The 24454-nt window shown below is 57.6% G+C and overlaps 1 protein-coding gene across 3 annotated transcripts in view; it reads right to left on the bottom strand.

Moving 5' to 3' along the window:
- The window catches only part of spef2 (sperm flagellar 2), a 941194-nt gene that overhangs the window by 155951 nt on the left and 760789 nt on the right, over positions 1-24454 (bottom strand). For all 3 annotated transcript variants that reach the window (XM_072515585.1, XM_072515587.1, XM_072515586.1), the window contains one exon: positions 16746-16884. In XM_072515585.1, coding sequence (XP_072371686.1) covers positions 16746-16884 — 139 coding nt within the window. The remainder of the gene's footprint in view (positions 1-16745; positions 16885-24454) is intronic.

Genomic DNA, 24454 nt, shown 5'->3' with positions numbered 1-24454 from the left:
ACACTTACATAACTGCGATCTATGACGCTTTCCGCCACCTGCATGCTCCTAAGTGCATCCAATTGCTGCTCCAACCGAACCATGCGGTCTGTGAGGAGCTGCAGTTGGGTGCACTTTCTGCAGATGAAGCCATCCGGGACGCTGGAAGCCTCCCGGACCTGCCACATCTCACAGTCAGAGCACAGCACCCCTCTAACTGACATTGCGTCAATTAATTAAAATTAAAATTTGTCTTTTTTTTTTTTATAAATACTTTTTTTAAATTTCAAAGTTACTGTCAACTATCTGTTTCCTAGCACTAGATTTCTAATAGAAATGCGATAGCTAACTATAATATTCTCCGATCTCTGGCTTAGATATCCTCTAAATTATAATTAAGTTATTATGTTTAATTAGTTCCCAAATACTCAAAAAAATTTAGGTTAGAATCCCAACCAGCCACTCAGGTCACGGCTTTTCTGTGATGTCACTTCAGTTTCCCCCCGACACACACAATTTGAAAAACAGGTATAAAAGTAAAAATCACTTGCTTACCTTCTGAGATGTTCTCAGGTTCTCTCGCTGACAGAGACTGCTCCTCCACCTCCAATCCTTGACCTGCACAATGCTAATAATATAATAATAAAATATGGCACTTACCTTACACCAATGGGTCTTATTATTAGGTTAGAGGAGGAGGGTGGGTGGGAGACACTACACGTGTAGTGTCTCGGGTTTCCTCTCCACCAGAATTTATTGGTTGGGGGGGGGGGGGGGGGCTTGCCAGAGGTCGAACTTCCGGTTCCCGCCGAAATCCAAAGGGCTGCTCCTGTAAAGGTAAGTGCTTTTAAACTAACTACTCACCTCCCAGAAGGCCCCTGCGCACCGCTGCCGCCGAAATCCAAAGGGCTGCTCCTGTAAAGGTAAGTGCTTTTAAATTCACTACTCACCTCCAAGAAGGCCCCTGCGCACCGCTGCCGCCGAAATCCAATGGGCTGCTCCTGTAAAGGTAAGTGCTTTTAAACTAACTACTCACCTCCCAGAAGGCCCCTGCGCACCGCTGCCGCCGAAATCCAAAGGGCTGCTCCTGTAAAGGTAAGTGCTTTTAAATTCACTACTCACCTCCAAGAAGGCCCCTGCGCACCGCTGCCGCCGAAATCCAAAGGGCTGCTCCTGTAAAGGTAAGTGTTTTTAAACTAACTACTCACCTCCCAGAAGGCCCCTGCGCACCGCTGCCGCCGAAATCCAAAGGGCTGCTCCTGTAAAGGTAAGTGCTTTTAAATTCACTACTCACCTCCAAGAAGGCCCCTGCGCACCGCTGCCGCCGAAATCCAAAGGGCTGCTCCTGTAAAGGTAAGTGCTTTTAAACTAACTACTCACCTCCCAGAAGGCCCCTGCGCACCGCTGCCGCCGAAATCCAAAGGGCTGCTCCTGTAAAGGTAAGTGCTTTTAAATTCACTACTCACCTCCAAGAAGGCCCCTGCGCACCGCTGCCGCCGAAATCCAAAGGGCTGCTCCTGTAAAGGTAAGTGCTTTTAAACTAACTACTCACCTCCCAGAAGGCCCCTGCGCACCGCTGCCGCCGAAATCCAAAGGAAGGTAGAGCAGCTAAACACGTGGCTAAACAGCTGGTGTAGGAGGGAGGGTTTCCGTTATCTGGACCACTGGGAGCTCTTCCGGGGCAGGTGTGACCTATATAAGAAGGACGGGTTGCATCTAAACCGGAGAGGCCTAAATATCCTGGCCGCGAGGTTTGCTAGTGTCACACGGGAGGGTTTAAACTAGTATGGCAGGGGGGTGGGCACGGGAGCAATAGGTCAGAAGGTGAGAGCATTGAGGGAGAACTAGGGAATAGGGACAGTGGGGCTCTGAGGCAGAGCAGACAGGGAGAAGTTGCTGAACACAGCAGGTCTGGTGGCCTGAAGTGCATATGTTTTAATGCAAGAAGTATTACGGGTAAGGCAGATGAACTTAGAGCTTGGATTAGTACTTGAAACTATGATGTTGTTGCCATTACAGAGACCTGGTTGAGGGAAGGGCAGGATTGGCAGCTAAACGTTCCAGGATTTAGATGTTTCAGGCGAGATAGAGGGGGATGTAAAAGGGGAGGCGGAGTTGCGCTACTGGTTCGGGAGAATATCAAAGCTGTACTGCGGGAGGACACCTCAGAGGGCAGTGAGGCTATATGGGTAGAGATCAGGAATAAGAAGGGTGCAGTCACAATGTTGGGGGTTTACTACAGGCCTCCCAACAGCCAGCGGGAGATAGAGGAGCAGATAGGTAGGCAGATTTTGGAAAAGAGTAAAAACAACAGGGTTGTGGTGATGGGAGACTTCAACTTCCCCAATATTGACTGGGACTCACTTAGTGCCAGGGGCTTAGACGGGGCGGAGTTTGTAAGGAGCATCCAGGAGGGCTTCTTAAAACAATATGTAGACAGTCCAACTAGGGAAGGGGCGGTACGGGACCTGGTATTGGGGAATGAGCCCGGCCAGGTGGTAGAAGTTTCAATAGGGGAGCATTTCGGTAACAGTGACCACAATTCAGTAAGTTTTAAAGTGCTGGTGGACAAGGATAAGAGTGGTCCTAGGATGAATGTGCTAAATTGGGGGAAGGCTAATTATAACAATATTAGGCGGGAACTGAAGAACATAGGTTGGGGGCGGATGTTTGAGGGCAAATCAACATTTGACATGTGGGAGGCTTTCAAGTGTCAGTTGAAAGGAATTCAGGACCGGCATGTTCCTGTGAGAAAGAAGGATAAATACGGCAATTTTCAGGAACCTTGGATATCGAGAGATATTGTAGGCCTCGTCAAAAAGAAAAAGGAGGCATGTGTCAGGTCTAAAAGGCTGGGAACAGACGAAGCCTGCGTGGAATATAAGGAAAGTAGGAAGGAACTTAAGCAAGGAGTCAGGAGGGTTAGAAGGGGTCACGAAAAGTCATTGGCAAATAGGGTTAAGGAAAATCCCAAGGCTTTTTCCACGTACATAAAAAGCAAGAGGGTAGCCAGGGAAAGGGTTGGCCCACTGAAGGATAGGCAAGGGAATCTATGTGCGGAGCCAGAGGAAATGGGTGAGGTACTAAATGAATATTTTACATCAGTATTCACCAAAGAGAAGAAATTGGTAGATGTTGAGTCTGGAGAAGGGTGTGTAGATAGCCTGGGTCACATTGAGATCCAAAAAGACGAGGTGTTGGGTGTCTTAAAAAATATTAAGGTAGATAAGTCCCCAGGGCCTGGTGGGATCTACCCCAGAATGCTGAAGGAGGCTGGAGAGGAAATTGCTGAGGCCTTGACAGAAATCTTTGGATCCTCACTGTCTTCAGGGGATGTCCCGGAGGACTGGAGAATAGCCAATGTTGTTCCTTTGTTTAAGAAGGGTAGCAAGGATAATCCAGGGAACTACAGGCCGGTGAGCCTTACTTCAGTGGTAGGGAAATTACTGGAGAGAATTCTTCGAGACAGGATCTACTCCCATTTGGAAGCAAATGGACGTATTAGTGAGAGGCAGCATGGTTTTGTGAAGGGGAGGTCGTGTCTCACTAACTTGACAGCACGGTAGCATAGTGGTTAGTACTATGGCTTCACAGCGCCAGGGTCCCAGGTTCGATTCCCGGCTTGGGTCACTGTCTGTGCGGAGTCTGCATGTTCTCCCCGTGTCTGCGTGGGTTTCCTCCGGGTGCTCCGGTTTCCTCCCACAGTCCAAAGATGTGCAGGTTAGGTGGATTGGCCATGATAAATTGCCCTTAGGTTAGATGGGTTACGGGGATAGGATGGAGGTGTGGGCTTCAGTAGGGTGCCTCTTTCCAAGAGCCGGTGCAGACTCGATGGGCCAAATGGCCTCCTTCTGCACTGTAAATCCTAAGATTCTATGATAGAGTTTTTCGAGGAGGTCACTAAGATGATTGATGCAGGTAGGGCAGTGGAAGTTGTCTATATGGACTTCAGTAAGGCCTTTGACAAGGTCCCTCATGGTAGACTAGTACAAAAGGTGAAGTCACACGGGATCAGGGGTGAGCTGGCAAGGTGGATACAGAACTGGCTAGGTTATAGAAGGCAGAGAGTAGCAATGGAAGGATGCTTTTCTAATTGGAGGGCTGTGACCAGTGGTGTTCCACAGGGATCAGTGCTGGGACCTTTGCTGTTTGTAGTATATATAAATGATTTGGAGGAAAATGTAACTGGTCTGATTAGTAAGTTTGCAGACGACACAAAGGTTGGTGGAATTGCGGATAGCGATGAGGACTGTCAGAGGATACAGCAGGATTTAGATTGTTTGGAGACTTGGGCGGAGAGATGGCAGATGGGGTTTAATCCGGACAAATGTGAGGTAATGCATTTTGGAAGGTCTAATGCAGGTAGGGAATATACAGTGAATGGTAGAACCCTCAAGAGTATTGAAAGTCAAAGAGATCTAGGAGTACAGGTCCAGAGGTCACTGAAAGGGGCAACACAGGTGGAGAAGGTAGTCAAGAAGGCATACGGCATGCTTGCCTTCATTGGCCGGGGCATTGAGTATAAGAATTGGCAAGTCATGTTGCAGCTGTATAGAACCTTAGTTAGGCCACACTTGGAGTATAGTGTTCAATTCTGGTCGCCACACTACCAGAAGGATGTGGAGGCTTTAGAGAGGGTGCAGAAGAGATTTACCAGAATGTTGCCTGGTATGGAGGGCATTAGCTATGAGGAGCGGTTGAATAAACTCGGTTTGTTCTCACTGGAACGAAGGAGGTTGAGGGGCGACCTGATAGAGGTCCACAAAATTATGAGGGGCATAGACAGAGTGGATAGTCAGAGGCTTTTCCCTGGGGTAGAGGGGTAAATTACTAGGGGGCATAGGTTTAAGGTGAGAGGGGCAAGGTGTAGAGTAGATGTACGAGGCAAGTTTTTTACACAGAGGGTAGTGGGTACCTGGAACTCGCTGTCGGAGGAGGTGGTGGAAGCAGAGACGATAGGGACATTTAAGGGGCATCTTGACAAATACATGAATAGGATGGGAATAGAGGGATACGGATCCAGGAAGTGTAGAAGATTGTAGTTTAGTCGGGCAGCATGGTCGGCACGGGCGCGGAGGGCCGAAGGGCCTGTTCCTGTGCTGTACATTACTTTGTTCTTTGTGTGTGTGAGTGTGTCTGATCGAGTGTGTCTGTGTGAGTGTGAGTGTGTCTGATTGAGTGTGTCTGTGTGTGAATGTGTGTTTACCTGTGTGAGTGCGTGTGCGAGAGTGTGTGTGTCTGATTGAGTGTGTCTGCCTGTGAGTGTGAGTGTGTCTGTGTGTCTGTGTGTGTATGTGAGTGTTTACCTGTGTGAGTGCGTGTGCGAGTGCGAGTGTGTGTGTGAGTGTGCGTGTGAGTGCGCGTGTGTGTGTGAGTGTGAGTGTGAGTGCGCGTGTGTGTGAGTGTGTGTGTGTGTGTGTGTGTCTGTGTGTGTGTGAGTGTGTCTGTGTGTGTGTGAGTGTGTGTGAGTGCGAGTGTATGTGTGTGAGTGTGTGTATGCGAGTGCGAGTGTGTGTGCGAGTGTGAGTGTGTGTGTGTCTGATTGAGTGTGTCTGTGTGAGGAGTGTCTGTGTGTGTGTCTGTGTGTGTATGTGAGTGTTTACCTGTGTGAGTGCGTGTGCGAGTGTGTGAGTGTGAGTGTGCGTGTGTGTGTGATTGTGTATGTGTGAGTGTGAGTGTGAGTGTGAGTGTGTGTGTGTGAGTGTGTGTGTGTGTGTGAGTGTGTGTGTGTGAGTGTGAGTGTCTGTGTGTGAGTGTGTCTGTGTGTGAGTGTGTCTGTGTGTGAGTGTGTCTGTGTGTGAGTGCGAGTGTGTGTGTGTGTGAGTGAGAGTGTGGGAGCGTGTGTGTGAGCGAGTGTGGGAGTGTGTGTGTGAGTGCGTGTGCGAGTGCGTGTGTGAGTGTGAGTGTGTGTGTGTGTGAGTGTGAGTGTGTGTGTGCGTGTGTGTGCGCAAGTGTGTGTGCGAGTGTGAGTGTGTGTGTGAGTGTGTGTGTGAGTGAGTGCGAGTGCGTGCGGGAGTGTGTGTGTGAGTGCGTGTGCGAGTGCGTGTGCGAGTGTGAGTGTGTGTGTGTGTGTGAGTGCGTGTGCGAGTGCGTGCGGGAGTGTGTGTGTGAGTGTGAATGCGAGTGCGTGTGTGAGTGAGTGAGTGCGAGTGTATGTGAGTGAGTGCGAGTGCGTGCGGGAGTGTGTGTGTGAGTGCGTGTGCGAGTGCGAGTGCGTGTGCGAGTGCGTGTGCGAGTGTGAGTGTGTGTGTGTGTGTGTGTGCGAGTGCGAGTGCGAGTGCGTGCGGGAGTGTGTGTGTGAGTGTGAATGCGAGTGCGTGTGTGAGTGAGTGCGAGTGTGTATGTGAGTGAGTGCGAGTGTATGTGTGTGAGTGCGTGTGGGAGTGCGTGTGCGAGTGCGTGTGCGAGTGCGTGTGCGAGTGCGAGTGTGAATGCGAGTGCGAGTGCGAGTGTGTGTGTGAGTGTGTGTGTGAGTGAGTGCGAGTGTATGTGTGCGAGTGCGTGTGCGTGTGCGAGTGCGTGTGTGTGTGTGTGTGTGAGTGCGTGTGCGAGTGCTTGCGGGAGTGTGTGTGTGAGTGTGAATGCGAGTGCGTGTGTGAGTGAGTGCGAGTGTGTATGTGAGTGAGTGCGAGTGTATGTGTGTGAGTGCGTGTGGGAGTGTGTGTGTGAGTGCGTGTGCGAGTGCGAGTGTGAATGCGAGTGCGAGTGTGTGTGTGAGTGTGTGTGTGAGTGAGTGCGAGTGTATGTGTGTGAGTGCGTGTGGGAGTGTGTGTGTGAGTGCGTGTGCGTGTGCGAGTGCGAGTGTGAATGCGAGTGCGAGTGTGTGTGTGAGTGTGTGTGTGAGTGAGTGCGAGTGTATGTGTGCGAGTGCATGTGCGAGTGTGTGTGTGTGTGAGTGCGTGTGCGAGTGCGTGCGGGAGTGTGTGTGTGAGTGTGAATGCGAGTGCGTGTGTGAGTGAGTGCGAGTGTGTATGTGAGTGAGTGCGAGTGTATGTGTGTGAGTGCGTATGGGAGTGTGTGTGTGAGTGCGAGTGCGTGTGCGAGTGTGAATGCGAGTGCGAGTGCGAGTGTGTGTGTGAGTGAATGCGAGTGTATGTGTGCGAGTGCGTGTGCGAGTGCGTGTGCGAGTGCGTGTGTGAGTGTGTGTGTGTGTGTGTGTGTGTGAGTGCGTGTGCGTGCGGGAGTGTGTGTGTGTGTGAATGCGAGTGCGTGTGTGAGTGAGTGCGAGTGTGTATGTGAGTGAGTGCGAGTGTATGTGTGTGAGTGCGTGTGGGAGTGTGTGTGTGAGTGCGTGTGCGAGTGCGAGTGTGAATGCGAGTGCGAGTGTGTGTGTGAGTGAGGGCGAGTGTATGTGTGCGTGTGCGTGTGCGAGTGCGTGTGCGTGTGCGAGTGTGTGTGAGTGCGTGTGTGAGTGCGTGCTGGAGTGTGTGTGTGAGTGTGAATGCGAGTGCGTGTGTGAGTGAGTGCGAGTGTGTATGTGAGTGAGTGCGAGTGTATGTGTGTGAGTGCGTGTGGGAGTGTGTGTGTGAGCGCGTGTGCGAGTGCGAGTGTGAATGCGAGTGCGAGTGCGAGTGTGTGTGTGAGTGTGTGTGTGAGTGAGTGCGACTGTATGTGTGCGAGTGCGTGTGCGAGTGCGTGTGTGAGTGTGTGTGTGTGTGTGAGTGCGTGTGCGAGTGCGTGCGGGAGTGTGTGTGTGAGTGTGAATGCGAGTGCGTGTGCGAGTGCGAGTGTGAATGCGAGTGCGAGTGTGTGTGTGAGTGTGTGTGAGAGTGAATGCGAGTGTATGTGTGCGAGTGCGTGTGCGTGTGCGGGTGCGTGTGTGAGTGTGTGTGTGTGTGTGTGCGCGAGTGCGTGTGCGAGTGCGTGTGCGAGTGCGTGTGCGAGTGGGTGTGCGAGTGCGTGTGCGAGTGCGTGTGCGAGTGCGTGTGTGTGTGTGAGTGTGTGTGCGAGTGCGTGCGGGAGTGTGTGTGTGAGTGTGAATGCGAGTGCGTGTGTGAGTGAGTGCGAGTGTGTATGTGAGTGAGTGCGAGTGTATGTGTGTGAGTGCGTGTGGGAGTGTGTGTGAATGCGAGTGCGAGTGCGAGTGTGTGTGTGAGTGTGTGTGTGAGTGCGAGTGTATGTGTGCGAGTGCGAGTGCGTGTGCGAGTGCGAGTGTGAATGCGAGTGCGAGTGTGTGTGTGAGTGTGTGTGTGAGTGAATGCGAGTGTATGTGCGCGAGTGCGTGTGCGAGTGCGTGTGCGAGTGCGTGTGCGAGTGCGTGTGCGAGTGCGTGTGTGAGTGTGTGTGTGTGTGAGTGCGTGTGCGAGTGCGTGCGGGAGTGTGTGTGTGAGTGTGAATGCGAGTGCGTGTGTGAGTGAGTGCGAGTGTGTATGTGAGTGAGTGCGAGTGTATGTGCGTGAGTGCGTGTGGGAGTGTGTGTGTGAGTGCGTGTGCGAGTGAGTGTGCGAGTGCGAGTGTGAATGCGAGTGCGAGTGCGAGTGTGTGTGTGTGTGTGTGTGAGTGAGTGCGAGTGTATGTGTGCGAGTGCGTGTGCGAGTGCGTGTGCGAGTGTGTGTGTGTGTGTGAGTGCGTGTGCGAGTGCGTGCGGGAGTGTGTGTGTGAGTGTGAATGCGAGTGCGTGTGTGAGTGAGTGCGAATGTGTATGTGAGTGAGTGCGAGTGTATGTGTGTGAGTGCGTGTGGGTGTGTGTGTGTGAATGCGAGTGCGAGTGTGTGTGTGAGTGTGTGTGTGAGTGAATGCGAGTGTATGTGTGCGAGTGCGTATGCATGTGCGAGTGTGTATGTGAGTGAGTGCGAGTGTATGTGTGCGAGTGCGAGTGCGTGTGCGAGTGTGAATACGAGTGCGAGTGCGAGTGTGTGTGCGAGTGTATGTGTGCGAGTGCGTGTGTGAGTGCATGTGCGTGTGCGTGTGCGAGTGCGAGTGTGAATACGAGTGCGAGTGCGAGTGTGTGTGCGAGTGTGTGTGCGAGTGTATGTGTGCGAGTGTATGTGTGCGAGTGCGAGTGCGAGTGCGTGTGCGAGTGCGAGTGTGTGTGCGAGTGCGTGTGCGAGTGCGTGTGCGAGTGCGAGTGCGTGTGCGAGTGCGTGTGCGTGTGCGAGTGCGTGTGCGAGTGCGAGTGTGAATGCGAGTGCGAGTGCGAGTGTGTGTGTGAGTGTGTGTGTGAGTGAGTGCGAGTGTATGTGTGCGAGTGCGTGTGCGAGTGCGTGTGTGTGTGTGTGTGTGTGTGAGTGCGTGTGCGAGTGCTTGCGGGAGTGTGTGTGTGAGTGTGAATGCGAGTGCGTGTGTGAGTGAGTGCGAGTGTGTATGTGAGTGAGTGCGAGTGTATGTGTGTGAGTGCGTGTGGGAGTGTGTGTGTGAGTGCGTGTGCGTGTGCGAGTGCGAGTGTGAATGCGAGTGCGAGTGTGTGTGTGAGTGTGAGTGTGAGTGAGTGCGAGTGTATGTGTGTGAGTGCGTGTGGGAGTGTGTGTGTGAGTGCGTGTGCGAGTGCGAGTGTGAATGCGAGTGCGAGTGTGTGTGTGAGTGTGTGTGTGAGTGAGTGCGAGTGTATGTGTGCGAGTGCATGTGCGAGTGTGTGTGTGTGTGAGTGCGTGTGCGAGTGCGTGCGGGAGTGTGTGTGTGAGTGTGAATGCGAGTGCGTGTGTGAGTGAGTGCGAGTGTGTATGTGAGTGAGTGCGAGTGTATGTGTGTGAGTGCGTATGGGAGTGTGTGTGTGAGTGCGAGTGCGTGTGCGAGTGTGAATGCGAGTGCGAGTGCGAGTGTGTGTGTGAGTGAATGCGAGTGTATGTGTGCGAGTGCGTGTGCGAGTGCGTGTGCGAGTGCGTGTGTGAGTGTGTGTGTGTGTGTGTGTGTGTGTGAGTGCGTGTGCGTGCGGGAGTGTGTGTGTGTGTGAATGCGAGTGCGTGTGTGAGTGAGTGCGAGTGTGTATGTGAGTGAGTGCGAGTGTATGTGTGTGAGTGCGTGTGGGAGTGTGTGTGTGAGTGCGTGTGCGAGTGCGAGTGTGAATGCGAGTGCGAGTGTGTGTGTGAGTGAGGGCGAGTGTATGTGTGCGAGTGCGTGTGCGTGTGCGAGTGCGTGTGCGTGTGCGAGTGTGTGTGAGTGCGTGTGTGAGTGCGTGCTGGAGTGTGTGTGTGAGTGTGAATGCGAGTGCGTGCTGGAGTGTGTGTGTGAGTGTGAATGCGAGTGCGTGTGTGAGTGAGTGCGAGTGTGTATGTGAGTGAGTGCGAGTGTATGTGTGTGAGTGCGTGTGGGAGTGTGTGTGTGAGTGCGTGTGCGAGTGCGTGTGCGAGTGCGAGTGTGAATGCGAGTGCGAGTGCGAGTGCGAGTGCGAGTGTGTGTGTGAGTGTGTGTGTGAGTGAGTGCGACTGTATGTGTGCGAGTGCGTGTGCGAGTGCGTGTGTGAGTGTGTGTGTGTGTGTGAGTGCGTGTGCGAGTGCGTGCGGGAGTGTGTGTGTGAGTGTGAATGCGAGTGCGTGTGCGAGTGCGAGTGTGAATGCGTGTGCGAGTGCGTGTGTGAGTGTGTGTGTGTGTGTGAGTGCGTGTGCGAGTGCGTGCGGGAGTGTGTGTGTGAGTGTGAATGCGTGTGCGAGTGCGTGTGCGTGTGTGAGTGTGTGTGTGTGTGCGCGAGTGCGTGTGCGAGTGCGTGTGCGAGTGCGTGTGCGAGTGGGTGTGCGAGTGCGTGTGCGTGTGCGGGTGCGTGTGTGAGTGTGTGTGTGTGTGTGTGCGCGAGTGCGTGTGCGAGTGCGTGTGCGAGTGCGTGTGCGAGTGGGTGTGCGAGTGCGTGTGCGAGTGCGTGTGCGAGTGCGTGTGTGTGTGTGAGTGTGTGTGCGAGTGCGTGCGGGAGTGTGTGTGTGAGTGTGAATGCGAGTGCGTGTGTGAGTGAGTGCGAGTGTGTATGTGAGTGAGTGCGAGTGTATGTGTGTGAGTGCGTGTGGGAGTGTGTGTGAATGCGAGTGCGAGTGCGAGTGTGTGTGTGAGTGTGTGTGTGAGTGCGAGTGTATGTGTGCGAGTGCGAGTGCGTGTGCGAGTGCGAGTGTGAATGCGAGTGCGAGTGTGTGTGTGAGTGTGTGTGTGAGTGAATGCGAGTGTATGTGCGCGAGTGCGTGTGCGAGTGCGTGTGCGAGTGCGTGTGCGAGTGCGTGTGCGAGTGCGTGTGTGAGTGTGTGTGTGTGTGAGTGCGTGTGCGAGTGCGTGCGGGAGTGTGTGTGTGAGTGTGAATGCGAGTGCGTGTGTGAGTGAGTGCGAGTGTGTATGTGAGTGAGTGCGAGTGTATGTGCGTGAGTGCGTGTGGGAGTGTGTGTGTGAGTGCGTGTGCGAGTGAGTGTGCGAGTGCGAGTGTGAATGCGAGTGCGAGTGCGAGTGTGTGTGTGTGTGTGTGTGAGTGAGTGCGAGTGTATGTGTGCGAGTGCGTGTGCGAGTGCGTGTGCGAGTGTGTGTGTGTGTGTGAGTGCGTGTGCGAGTGCGTGCGGGAGTGTGTGTGTGAGTGTGAATGCGAGTGCGTGTGTGAGTGAGTGCGAATGTGTATGTGAGTGAGTGCGAGTGTATGTGTGTGAGTGCGTGTGGGTGTGTGTGTGTGAATGCGAGTGCGAGTGTGTGTGTGAGTGTGTGTGTGAGTGAATGCGAGTGTATGTGTGCGAGTGCGTATGCATGTGCGAGTGTGTATGTGAGTGAGTGCGAGTGTATGTGTGCGAGTGCGAGTGCGTGTGCGAGTGTGAATACGAGTGCGAGTGCGAGTGTGTGTGCGAGTGTATGTGTGCGAGTGCGTGTGTGAGTGCATGTGCGTGTGCGTGTGCGAGTGCGAGTGTGAATACGAGTGCGAGTGCGAGTGTGTGTGCGAGTGTGTGTGCGAGTGTATGTGTGCGAGTGTATGTGTGCGAGTGCGAGTGCGAGTGCGTGTGCGAGTGCGAGTGTGTGTGCGAGTGCGTGTGCGAGTGCGTGTGCGAGTGCGAGTGCGTGTGCGAGTGCGTGTGCGTGTGCGAGTGCGTGTGCGAGTGCGAGTGTGAATGCGAGTGCGAGTGCGAGTGTGTGTGTGAGTGTGTGTGTGAGTGAGTGCGAGTGTATGTGTGCGAGTGCGTGTGCGAGTGCGTGTGTGTGTGTGTGTGTGTGTGAGTGCGTGTGCGAGTGCTTGCGGGAGTGTGTGTGTGAGTGTGAATGCGAGTGCGTGTGTGAGTGAGTGCGAGTGTGTATGTGAGTGAGTGCGAGTGTATGTGTGTGAGTGCGTGTGGGAGTGTGTGTGTGAGTGCGTGTGCGTGTGCGAGTGCGAGTGTGAATGCGAGTGCGAGTGTGTGTGTGAGTGTGAGTGTGAGTGAGTGCGAGTGTATGTGTGTGAGTGCGTGTGGGAGTGTGTGTGTGAGTGCGTGTGCGAGTGCGAGTGTGAATGCGAGTGCGAGTGTGTGTGTGAGTGTGTGTGTGAGTGAGTGCGAGTGTATGTGTGCGAGTGCATGTGCGAGTGTGTGTGTGTGTGAGTGCGTGTGCGAGTGCGTGCGGGAGTGTGTGTGTGAGTGTGAATGCGAGTGCGTGTGTGAGTGAGTGCGAGTGTGTATGTGAGTGAGTGCGAGTGTATGTGTGTGAGTGCGTATGGGAGTGTGTGTGTGAGTGCGAGTGCGTGTGCGAGTGTGAATGCGAGTGCGAGTGCGAGTGTGTGTGTGAGTGAATGCGAGTGTATGTGTGCGAGTGCGTGTGCGAGTGCGTGTGCGAGTGCGTGTGTGAGTGTGTGTGTGTGTGTGTGTGTGTGTGAGTGCGTGTGCGTGCGGGAGTGTGTGTGTGTGTGAATGCGAGTGCGTGTGTGAGTGAGTGCGAGTGTGTATGTGAGTGAGTGCGAGTGTATGTGTGTGAGTGCGTGTGGGAGTGTGTGTGTGAGTGCGTGTGCGAGTGCGAGTGTGAATGCGAGTGCGAGTGTGTGTGTGAGTGAGGGCGAGTGTATGTGTGCGAGTGCGTGTGCGTGTGCGAGTGCGTGTGCGAGTGTGTGTGAGTGCGTGTGTGAGTGCGTGCTGGAGTGTGTGTGTGAGTGTGAATGCGAGTGCGTGCTGGAGTGTGTGTGTGAGTGTGAATGCGAGTGCGTGTGTGAGTGAGTGCGAGTGTGTATGTGAGTGAGTGCGAGTGTATGTGTGTGAGTGCGTGTGGGAGTGTGTGTGTGAGTGCGTGTGCGAGTGCGTGTGCGAGTGCGAGTGTGAATGCGAGTGCGAGTGCGAGTGCGAGTGCGAGTGTGTGTGTGAGTGTGTGTGTGAGTGAGTGCGACTGTATGTGTGCGAGTGCGTGTGCGAGTGCGTGTGTGAGTGTGTGTGTGTGTGTGAGTGCGTGTGCGAGTGCGTGCGGGAGTGTGTGTGTGAGTGTGAATGCGAGTGCGTGTGCGAGTGCGAGTGTGAATGCGAGTGCGAGTGTGTGTGTGAGTGTGTGTGAGAGTGAATGCGAGTGTATGTGTGCGAGTGCGTGTGCGAGTGCGTGTGCGAGTGCGAGTGCGTGTGCGAGTGCGTGTGCGTGTGTGAGTGTGTGTGTGTGTGCGCGAGTGCGTGTGCGAGTGCGTGTGCGAGTGCGTGTGCGAGTGGGTGTGCGAGTGCGTGTGCGAGTGCGTGTGCGAGTGCGTGTGTGAGTGTGTGTGTGTGTGTGAGTGTGTGTGCGAGTGCGTGCGGGAGTGTGTGTGTGAGTGTGAATGCGAGTGCGTGTGTGAGTGAGTGCGAGTGTGTATGTGAGTGAGTGCGAGTGTATGTGTGTGAGTGCGTGTGGGAGTGTGTGTGAATGCGAGTGCGAGTGTGTGTGTGAGTGTGTGTGTGAGTGCGAGTGTATGTGTGCGAGTGCGAGTGCGTGTGCGAGTGCGAGTGTGAATGCGAGTGCGAGTGTGTGTGTGAGTGTGTGTGTGAGTGAATGCGAGTGTATGTGCGCGAGTGCGTGTGCGAGTGCGTGTGCGAGTGCGTGTGCGAGTGCGTGTGCGAGTGCGTGTGTGAGTGTGTGTGTGTGTGTGAGTGCGTGTGCGAGTGCGTGCGGGAGTGTGTGTGTGAGTGTGAATGCGAGTGCGTGTGTGAGTGAGTGCGAGTGTGTATGTGAGTGAGTGCGAGTGTATGTGCGTGAGTGCGTGTGGGAGTGTGTGTGTGAGTGCGTGTGCGAGTGAGTGTGCGAGTGCGAGTGTGAATGCGAGTGCGAGTGCGAGTGCGAGTGTGTGTGTGTGTGTGTGTGAGTGAGTGCGAGTGTATGTGTGCGAGTGCGTGTGCGAGTGCGTGTGCGAGTGTGTGTGTGTGTGTGAGTGCGTGTGCGAGTGCGTGCGGGAGTGTGTGTGTGAGTGTGAATGCGAGTGCGTGTGTGAGTGAGTGCGAATGTGTATGTGAGTGAGTGCGAGTGTATGTGTGTGAGTGCGTGTGGGTGTGTGTGTGTGAATGCGAGTGCGAGTGTGTGTGTGAGTGTGTGTGTGAGTGAGTGCGAGTGTATGTGTGCGAGTGCGTGTGCGTGTGCGAGTGCGAGTGCGTGTGTGTGTGTGAGTGCGTGTGTGAGTGCGTGCGGGAGTGTGTGTGTGAGTGTGAATGCGAGTGCGTGTGTGAGTGAGTGCGAGTGTATGTGCGTGAGTGCGTGTGGGAGTGTGTGTGCGAGTGCGTGTGCGAGTGCGAGTGTGAATGCGAGTGCGAGTGCGAGTGTGTGTGTGAGTGAGTGCGAGTGTATGTGTGCGAGTGCGTGTGCGAGTGCGTGTGCGAGTGCGTGTGTGAGTGTGTGTGTGTGTGTGAGTGCGTGTGCGAGTGCATGCGGGAGTGTGTGTGTGAGTGTGAATGCGAGTGCGTGTGTGAGTGAGTGCGAGTGTGTATGTGAGTGAGTGCGAGTGTATGTGTGTGAGTGCGTGTGGGAGTGTGTGTGTGAGTGCGTGTGCGAGTGCGTGTGCGAGTGCAAGTGTGAATGCGAGTGCGAGTGTGTGTGTGAGTGTGTGTGTGAGTGAATGCGAGTGTATGTGTGCATGTGCGAGTGTGTATGTGAGTGAGTGCGAGTGTATGTGTCCGAGTGCGAGTGCGTGTGCGAGTGCGTGTGCGAGTGCGAGTGTGAATACGAGTGCGAGTGCGTGTGCGAGTGCGTGTGCGAGTGCGTGTGCGAGTGCGTGTGCGAGTGCGTGTGCGTGTGCGAGTGCGAGTGTGAATACGAGTGCGAGTGCGAGTGTGTGTGCGAGTGTATGTGTGCGAGTGTATGTGTGCGAGTGTGTGTGCGAGTGCGAGTGTGTGTGCGAGTGTATGTGTGCGAGTGTGTGTGCGAGTGTGTGTGCGAGTGTGTGTGCGAGTGTGTGTGCGAGTGTGTGTGCGAGTGTATGTGTGCGAGTGTATGTGTGCGAGTGCGTGTGCGAGTGTGTGTGCAAGTGTATGTGTGCGAGTGTATGTGTGCGTGTGCGTGTGGGAGTGTGTGTGTGAGTGCGTGTGCGAGTGCGAGTGCAAGTGTGAATGCGAGTGCGAGTGTGTGTGTGTGAGTGCGAGTGTGTATGTGAGTGAGTGCGAGTGTATGTGTGTGAGTGCGTGTGGGAGTGTGTGTGTGAGTGCGTGTGCGAGTGCGTGTGCGAGTGCAAGTGTGAATGCGAGTGCGAGTGTGTGTGTGTGAGTGCATGTGGGAGTGTGTGTGAGTGCGTGTGCGAGTGCGAGTGTATGTGTGCGAGTCTATGTGTGCGAGTGCGTGTGTGTGAGTGCGTGTGGGAGTGTGTGTGTGAGTGCGTGTGCGAGTGCGAGTGTATGTGTGCGAGTGCGAGTTTGTGTGCGAGTGTATGTGTGCGTGTGCGAGTGCGTGTGTGTGAGTGCGTGTGGGAGTGTGTGTGTGAGTGCGTGTGCGAGTGCGAGTGTATGTGTGCGAGTGCGAGTGGTGTAAATCTTGCTGATGTTACAGATCTTGTGTTTGCGGTTTGTTCCCTGCACGTGAAAGCAAACCACAAATAAAGATGAAAAAGCTCGGTTGCAACATCGCTGCTAACACGTCACACACACCTCGGCTTTCTTACACTGCCTCTCCCTCCGCACCTCCACGCTGCATTCTGCTGACAATATGGCAGCCTCCCACATGGAGAGACTGAATAATGATTGAGTCCAGAATTAGTGGCGGAGCAACGTGACTTATCACAGTGGAATCCTCGACACTGACTGAAGTTTGTAGATTCTGACAGTGTGATATATTCAGACTGCTGTAAGTCCCGAATTGCCCGGGAAGAGAGAGGGAGGAGAGCACTGGTGGGGGATGAGGGGAAGGGAATGGGGTAGAAAGAAGAGCAGAGGGCAGGAGAGTGGAGGGCAGGAAGTTAGATGCAAGGTGGAAGGAAGAGTGCAGATTATGACTGATGCACGATCAATTGCACAAAGACGAGAGTTGGATGCAATCGAGGCTTTATTATATTGAGATGTGTGGCCTCCTACAGCAGCTGGTGAAATGGCTGCTGTACTGGGAGCACACATATTTATACTCCGCCTATTGGGCGGAGCCAGCAGGCAGGGATCTACCCCCGTACCTGTAGTACAGGGGCCTTACCGTAAAGCACCTACACCGACATCCTCTATAGACAATATATACATCAGTCGTGACTACCACAGGGAAGAATGAAGATTAGGAGGGAGGGAAGATTAGGGGAGTAGAGGTGGGGAGGGGTGGGGTGGACAGCAGAAGCATAGAAGGGAGGAGGTGGGGGATGTAGGTGAGAGGAAGGGGTTTCCGAGGAGACACTGGGGAGAGCAGGATAGGAATGGGACAGCAGGAGAGATGGGAAGGGAGGATGGGCAGCTTCTTGGAGTCTTCACGAACCACAACACAATAAAGACCAGTTTCATTACCTTTCCATTTCCAGCAGGAATCGGGACCCGAGCCAATCTTCCATCTCTGTGAAGACATTGTGTGCCTTGGATTTCAGTTCCTGGACCACAGACATCACCTTCAGTCTGATCAGCTCCAGTCGCAGCCTCACAGCTTGTGCTGCAAATACAATCAAGATATTGTCTCACAATCTCTCAGATAGAAAAGCACTGGCCTCATTGCTGAATGGGGACATGCACAGCCTGGTATGGGGTGACACTGCCAGTACGGGGCAGCACGGAGACACTGCCAGTACGGGGCAGCACGGAGACACTGCCAGTATGGGGCAGCACGGAGACACTGCCAGTACGGGGCAGCACGGTGACACTGCCAGTACGGGGCAGCACGGAGACACTGCCAGTACGGGGCAGCACGGAGACACTGCCAGTACGGGGCAGCACGGAGACACTGCCAGTATGGGGCAGCACGGTGACACTGCCAGTACGGGGCAGCACGGTGACCCTGCCAGTACGGGGCAGCACGGTGGCACTCCCAGTACGGGGCAGCACGGAGACACTGCCAGTACGGGGCAGCACGGAGACACTGCCAGTACGGGGCAGCACGGTGACCCTGCCAGTACGGGGCAGCACGGAGACACTGCCAGTACGGGGCAGCACGGTGGCACTGCCAGTACGGGGCAGCACGGAGACACTGCCAGTACGGGGCAGCACGGTGACACTGCCAGTACGGGGCAGCACGGTGACACTGCCAGTACGGGGCAGCACGGAGACACTGCCAGTACGGGGCAGCACGGAGACACCGCCAGTATGGGGCAGCACGGAGACACTGCCAGTACGGGGCAGCACGGAGACACTGCCAGTACGGGGCAGCACGGAGACACTGCCAGTACGGGGCAGCACGGAGACACTGCCAGTATGGGGCAGCACAGTGACACTGCCAGTATGGGGCAGCACGGTGACACTGCCAGTACGGGGCAGCACGGAGACACTGCCAGTACGGGGCAGCACGGTGACACTGCCAGTACGGGGCAACACGGAGACACTGCCAGTACGGGGCAGCACGGAGACACTGCCAGTACGGGGCAGCACGGAGACACTGCCAGTACGGGGCAGCACGGAGACACTGCCAGTATGGGGCAGCACGGAGACACTGCCAGTACGGGGCAGCACGGTGACACTGCCAGTACGGGGCAGCACGGAGACACTGCCAGTACGGGGCAGCACGGTGACACTGCCAGTACGGGGCAGCACGGAGACACTGCCAGTACGGGGCAGCACGGTGACACTGCCAGTACGGGGCAGCACGGTGACACTGCCCGTATGGGGCAGCACGGAGACACTGCCAGTACGGGGCAGCACGGTGACACTGCCAGTACGGGGCAGCACAGTGACACTGCCAGTATGGGGCAGCACGGTGACACTGCCAGTACGGGGCAGCACGGAGACACTGCCAGTATGGGGCAGCACGGTGACACTGCCAGTACGGGGCAGCACGGAGACACTGCCAGTACGGGGCAGCACGGTGACACTGCCAGTACGGGGCAGCACGGTGACACTGCCAGTACGGGGCAGCACGGAGACACTGCCAGTACGGGGCAGCACGGAGACACTGCCAGTACGGGGCAGCACGGAGACACTGCCAGTACGGGGCAGCACGGAGACACTGCCAGTACGGGGCAGCACGGAGACACTGCCAGTACGGGGCAGCACGGTGACACTGCCAGTACGGGGCAGCACGGTGACACTGCCAGTACGGGGCAGCACGTTGACACTGCCAGTACGGGGCAGCACGGAGACACTGCCAGTACGGGGCAGCACGGAGACACTGCCAGTACGGGGCAGCACGGAGACACTGCCAGTACGGGGCAGCACGGTGACACTGCCAGTACGGGGCAGCACGGAGACACTGCCAGTACGGGGCAGCACGGAGACACTGCCAGTACGGGGCAGCACGGAGACACTGCCAGTACGGGGCAGCACGGTGACACTGCCAGTACGGGGCAGCACGGAGACACTGCCAGTACGGGGCAGCACGGAGACACTGCCAGTACGGGGCAGCACGGTGACACTGCCAGTACGGGGCAGCACGGTGACACTGCCAGTACGGGGCAGCACGGAGACACTGCCAGTACGGGGCAGCACGGTGACACTGCCAGTACGGGGCAGCACGGTGACACAGCCAGTAAGGGGCAGCACGGAGACACTGCTAGTACGGGGCAGCACGGAGACACTGCCAGTACGGGGCAGCACGGAGACACTGCCAGTACGGGGCAGCACGGAGACACTGCCAGTACGGGGCAGCACGGAGACACTGCCAGTACGGGGCAGCACGGAGACACTGCCAGTACGGGGCAGCACGGAGACACTGCCAGTACGGGGCAGCACGGAGACACTGCCAGTACGGGGCAGCACGGAGACACTGCCAGTACGGGGCAGCACGGTGACACTGCCAGTACGGGGCAGCACGGTGACACTGCCAGTACGGGGCAGCACGTTGACACTGCCAGTACGGGGCAGCACGGTGGCACTCCCAGTACGGGGCAGCACGGAGACACTGCCAGTACGGGGCAGCACGGAGACACTGCCAGTACGGGGCAGCACGGTGACACTGCCAGTACGGGGCAGCACGGAGACACTGCCAGTACGGGGCAGCACGGAGACACTGCCAGTACGGGGCAGCACGGAGACACTGCCAGTACGGGGCAGCACGGTGACACTGCCAGTACGGGGCAGCACGGAGACACTGCCAGTACGGGGCAGCACGGAGACACTGCCAGTACGGGGCAGCACGGTGACACTGCCAGTACGGGGCAGCACGGTGACACTGCCAGTACGGGGCAGCACGGAGACACTGCCAGTACGGGGCAGCACGGTGACACTGCCAGTACGGGGCAGCACGGTGACACAGCCAGTAAGGGGCAGCACGGAGACACTGCCAGTACGGGGCAGCACGGAGACACTGCCAGTACGGGGCAGCACGGAGACACTGCCAGTACGGGGCAGCACGGAGACACTGCCAGTACGGGGCAGCACGGAGACACTGCCAGTACGGGGCAGCACGGAGACACTGCCAGTACGGGGCAGCACGGAGACACTGCCAGTACGGGGCAGCACGGTGACACTGCCAGTAAGGGGCAGCACGGAGACACTGCCAGTATGGGGCAGCACGGAGACACTGCCAGTACGGGGCAGCACGGAGACACTGCCAGTACGGGGCAGCACGGAGACACTGCCAGTACGGGGCAGCACGGAGACACAGCCAGTAAGGGGTAGCACGGTGACACAGCCAGTAAGGGGCAGCACGGAGACACTGCCAGTACGGGGCAGCACGGAGACACTGCCAGTACGGGGCAGCACGGAGACACTGCCAGTACGGGGCAGCACGGAGACACTGCCAGTAAGGGGTAGCACGGTGACACAGCCAGTAAGGGGCAGCACGGAGACACTGCCAGTACGGGGCAGCACGGAGACACTGCCAGTACGAGGCAGCACGGAGACACTGCCAGTACGGGGCAGCACGGAGACACTGCCAGTACGGGGCAGCACGGAGACACTGCCAGTACGGGGCAGCACGGTGACACTGCCAGTATGGGGCAGCACGGAGACACTGCCAGTACGGGGCAGCACGGTGACACTGCCAGTACGGGGCAGCACGGAGACACTGCCAGTACGGGGCAGCACGGTGACACTGCCAGTACGGGGCAGCACGGAGACACTGCCAGTACGGGGCAGCACGGAGACACTGCCAGTACGGGGCAGCACGGAGACACTGCCAGTACGGGGCAGCACGGTGACACTGCCAGTACGGGGCAGCACGGAGACACTGCCAGTATGGGGCAGCATGGAGACACTGCCAGTACGGGGCAGCACGGAGACACTGCCAGTACGGGGCAGCACGGAGACACTGCCAGTACGGGGCAGCACGGTGACACTGCCAGTACGGGGCAGCACGGAGACACTGCCAGTACGGGGCAGCACGGAGACACTGCCAGTATGGGGCAGCACGGAGACACAGCCAGTACGGGGCAGCACGGTGACACTGCCAGTATGGGGCAGCACGGAGACACTGCCAGTACGGGGCAGCACGGTGACACTGCCAGTACGGGGCAGCACGGAGACACTGCCAGTACGGGGCAGCACGGAGACACTGCCAGTATGGGGCAGCACGGAGACACTGCCAGTACGGGGCAGCACGGTGACACTGCCAGTACGGGGCAGCACGGAGACACTGCCAGTACGGGGCAGCACGGAGACACTGCCAGTACGGGGCAGCACGGTGACACTGCCAGTACGGGGCAGCACGGTGACACTGCCAGTACGGGGCAGCACGGAGACACTGCCAGTACGGGGCAGCACGGTGACACTGCCAGTACGGGGCAGCACGGTGACACTGCCAGTACGGGGCAGCACGGTGACACAGCCAGTACGGGGCAGCACGGAGACACTGCCAGTACGGGGCAGCACGAAGACACTGCCAGTACGGGGCAGCACGGAGACACTGCCAGTACGGGGCAGCACGGTGACACTGCCAGTACGGGGCAGCACGGAGACACTGCCAGTTCGGGGCAGCACGGTGACACTGCCAGTATGGGGTAGCACGGAGACACTGCCAGTACGGGGCAGCACGGAGACACTGCCAGTACGGGGCAGCACGGAGACACTGCCAGTTCGGGGCAGCACGGTGGCACTGCCAGTACGGGGCAGCACGGTGACACTGCCAGTACGGGGCAGCACGGTGACACTGCCAGTACGGGGCAGCACGGAGACACTGCCAGTAAGGGGCAGCACGGTGACACTGCCAGTACGGGGCAGCACGGAGACACTGCCAGTACGGGGCAGCACGGTGACACTGCCAGTACGGGGCAGCACGGAGACACTGCCAGTACGGGGCAGCACGGTGACACTGCCAGTACGGGGCAGCACGGAGACACTGCCAGTACGGGGCAGCACGGTGACACTGCCAGTACGGGGCAGCACGGTGACACTGCCAGTACGGGGCAGCACGGTGACACTGCCAGTACGGGGCAGCACGGTGACACTGCCAGTACGGGGCAGCACGGAGACACTGCCAGTACGGGGCAGCACGGAGACACTGCCAGTACGGGGCAGCACGGTGATACTGCCAGTACGGGGCAGCACGGAGACACTGCCAGTACGGGGCAGCACGGAGACACTGCCAGTACGGGGCAGCACGGAGACACTGCCAGTACGGGGCAGCACGGAGACACTGCCAGTACGGGGCAGCACGGTGACACTGCCAGTACGGGGCAGCACGGAGACACTGCCAGTACGGGGCAGCACGGAGACACTGCCAGTACGGGGCAGCACGGAGACACTGCCAGTACGGGGCAGCACGGTGATACTGCCAGTACGGGGCAGCACGGAGACACTGCCAGTACGGGGCAGCACGGTGACACTGCCAGTACGGGGCAGCACGGAGACACTGCCAGTACGGGGCAGCACGGAGACACTGCCAGTACGGGGCAGCACGGAGACACTGCCAGTACGGGGCAGCACGGTGACACTGCCAGTATGGGGCAGCACGGTGACACTGCCAGTACGGGGCAGCACGGAGACACTGCCAGTACGGGGCAGCACGGAGACACTGCCAGTACGGGGCAGCACGGTGATACTGCCAGTACGGGGCAGCACGGAGACACTGCCAGTACGGGGCAGCACGGAGACACTGCCAGTACGGGGCAGCACGGAGACACTGCCAGTACGGGGCAGCACGGTGACACTGCCAGTATGGGGCAGCACGGTGACACTGCCAGTACGGGGCAGCACGGTGACACTGCCAGTACGGGGCAGCACGGAGACACTGCCAGTACGGGGCAGCACGGAGACACTGCCAGTATGGGGCAGCACAGTGACACTGCCAGTACGGGGCAGCACGGAGACACTGCCAGTACGGGGCAGCACGGAGACACTGCCAGTACGGGGCAGCACGGAGACACTGCCAGTACGGGGCAGCACGGAGACACTGCCAGTACGGGGCAGCACGGAGACACTGCCAGTACGGGGCAGCACGGTGACACTGCCAGTATGGGGCAGCACGGTGACACTGCCAGTACGGGGCAGCACGGAGACACTGCCAGTACGGGGTAGCATGGAGACACTGCCAGTACGGGGCAGCACGGTGACACTGCCAGTATGGGGCAGCACGGTGACACTGCCAGTATGGGGCAGCACGGAGACACTGCCAGTACGGGGCAGCACGGAGACACTGCCAGTACGGGGCAGCACGGAGACACTGCCAGTACGGGGCAGCACGGAGACACTGCCAGTACGGGGCAGCACGGTGGCACTGCCAGTACGGGGCAGCACGGTGGCACTGCCAGTACGGGGCAGCACGGTGACACTGCCAGTATGGGGCAGCACGGAGACACTGCCAGTACGGGGCAGCACGGTGGCACTGCCAGTACGGGGCAGCACGGTGACACTGCCAGTATGGGGCAGCACGGAGACACTGCCAGTACGGGGCAGCACGGTGGCACTGCCAGTACGGGGCAGCACGGAGACACTGCCAGTACGGGGCAGCACGGTGACACTGCCAGTACGGGGCAGCACGGAGACACTGCCAGTACGGGGCAGCACGGAGACACTGCCAGTACGGGGTAGCATGGAGACACTGCCAGTACGGGGCAGCACGGTGACACTGCCAGTACGGGGCAGCACGGAGACACTGCCAGTATGGGGCAGCACGGTGACACTGCCAGTATGGGGCAGCACGGATACACTGCCAGTACGGGGCAGCACGGTGACACTGCCAGTACGGGGCAGCACGGAGACACTGACAGTATGGGGCAGCACGGTGACACTGCCAGTACGGGGCAGCACGGAGACACTGCCAGTACGGGGCAGCACGGAGACACTGCCAGTACGGGGCAGCACGGTGACACTGCCAGTACGGGGCAGCACGGTGGCACTGCCAGTACGGGGCAGCACGGTGACACTGCCAGTACGGGGCAGCACGGAGACACTGCCAGTACGGGGTAGCATGGAGACACTGCCAGTACGGGGCAGCACGGTGATACTGCTAGTACGGGGCAGCACGGAGACACAGCCAGTATGGGGCAGCACGGTGACACTGCCAGTACGGGGCAGCACGGAGACACTGCCAGTACGGGGCAGCACGGAGACACAGCCAGTATGGGGCAGCACGGAGACACTGCCAGTATGGGGCAGCACGGAGACACTGCCAGTATGGGGCAGCACGGTGACACTGCCAGTACGGGGCAGCACGGAGACACTGCCAGTACGGGGCAGCACGGAGACACTGCCAGTACGGGGCAGCACGGAGACACTGCCAGTACGGGGCAGCACGGTGACACTGCCAGTACGGGGCAGCACGGAGACACTGCCAGTACGGGGCAGCACGGTGATACTGCTAGTACGGGGCAGCACGGTGACAATGCCAGTACGGGGCAGCACGGTGACACTGCCAGTACGGGGCAGCACGGAGACACTGCCAGTATGGGGCAGCACGGATACACTGCCAGTACGGGGCAGCACGGAGACACTGCCAGTACGGGGCAGCACGGTGATACTGCCAGTATGGGGCAGCACGGTGACACTGCCAGTACGGGGCAGCACGGTGACAATGCCAGTACGGGGCAGCACGGAGACACTGCCAGTATGGGGCAGCACGGTGACACTGCCAGTACGGGGCAGCACAGTGACACTGCCAGTACGGGGCAGCACGGAGACACTGCCAGTATGGGGCAGCA

Source organism: Scyliorhinus torazame, chromosome 9, assembly GCF_047496885.1.
Source record: "Scyliorhinus torazame isolate Kashiwa2021f chromosome 9, sScyTor2.1, whole genome shotgun sequence".
In the NCBI taxonomy this organism is placed as follows: Eukaryota; Metazoa; Chordata; class Chondrichthyes; order Carcharhiniformes; family Scyliorhinidae; genus Scyliorhinus; species Scyliorhinus torazame.
Note: the sequence above shows the minus strand (reverse complement) of the source record. Positions and strands in the feature narration are given on the sequence as shown.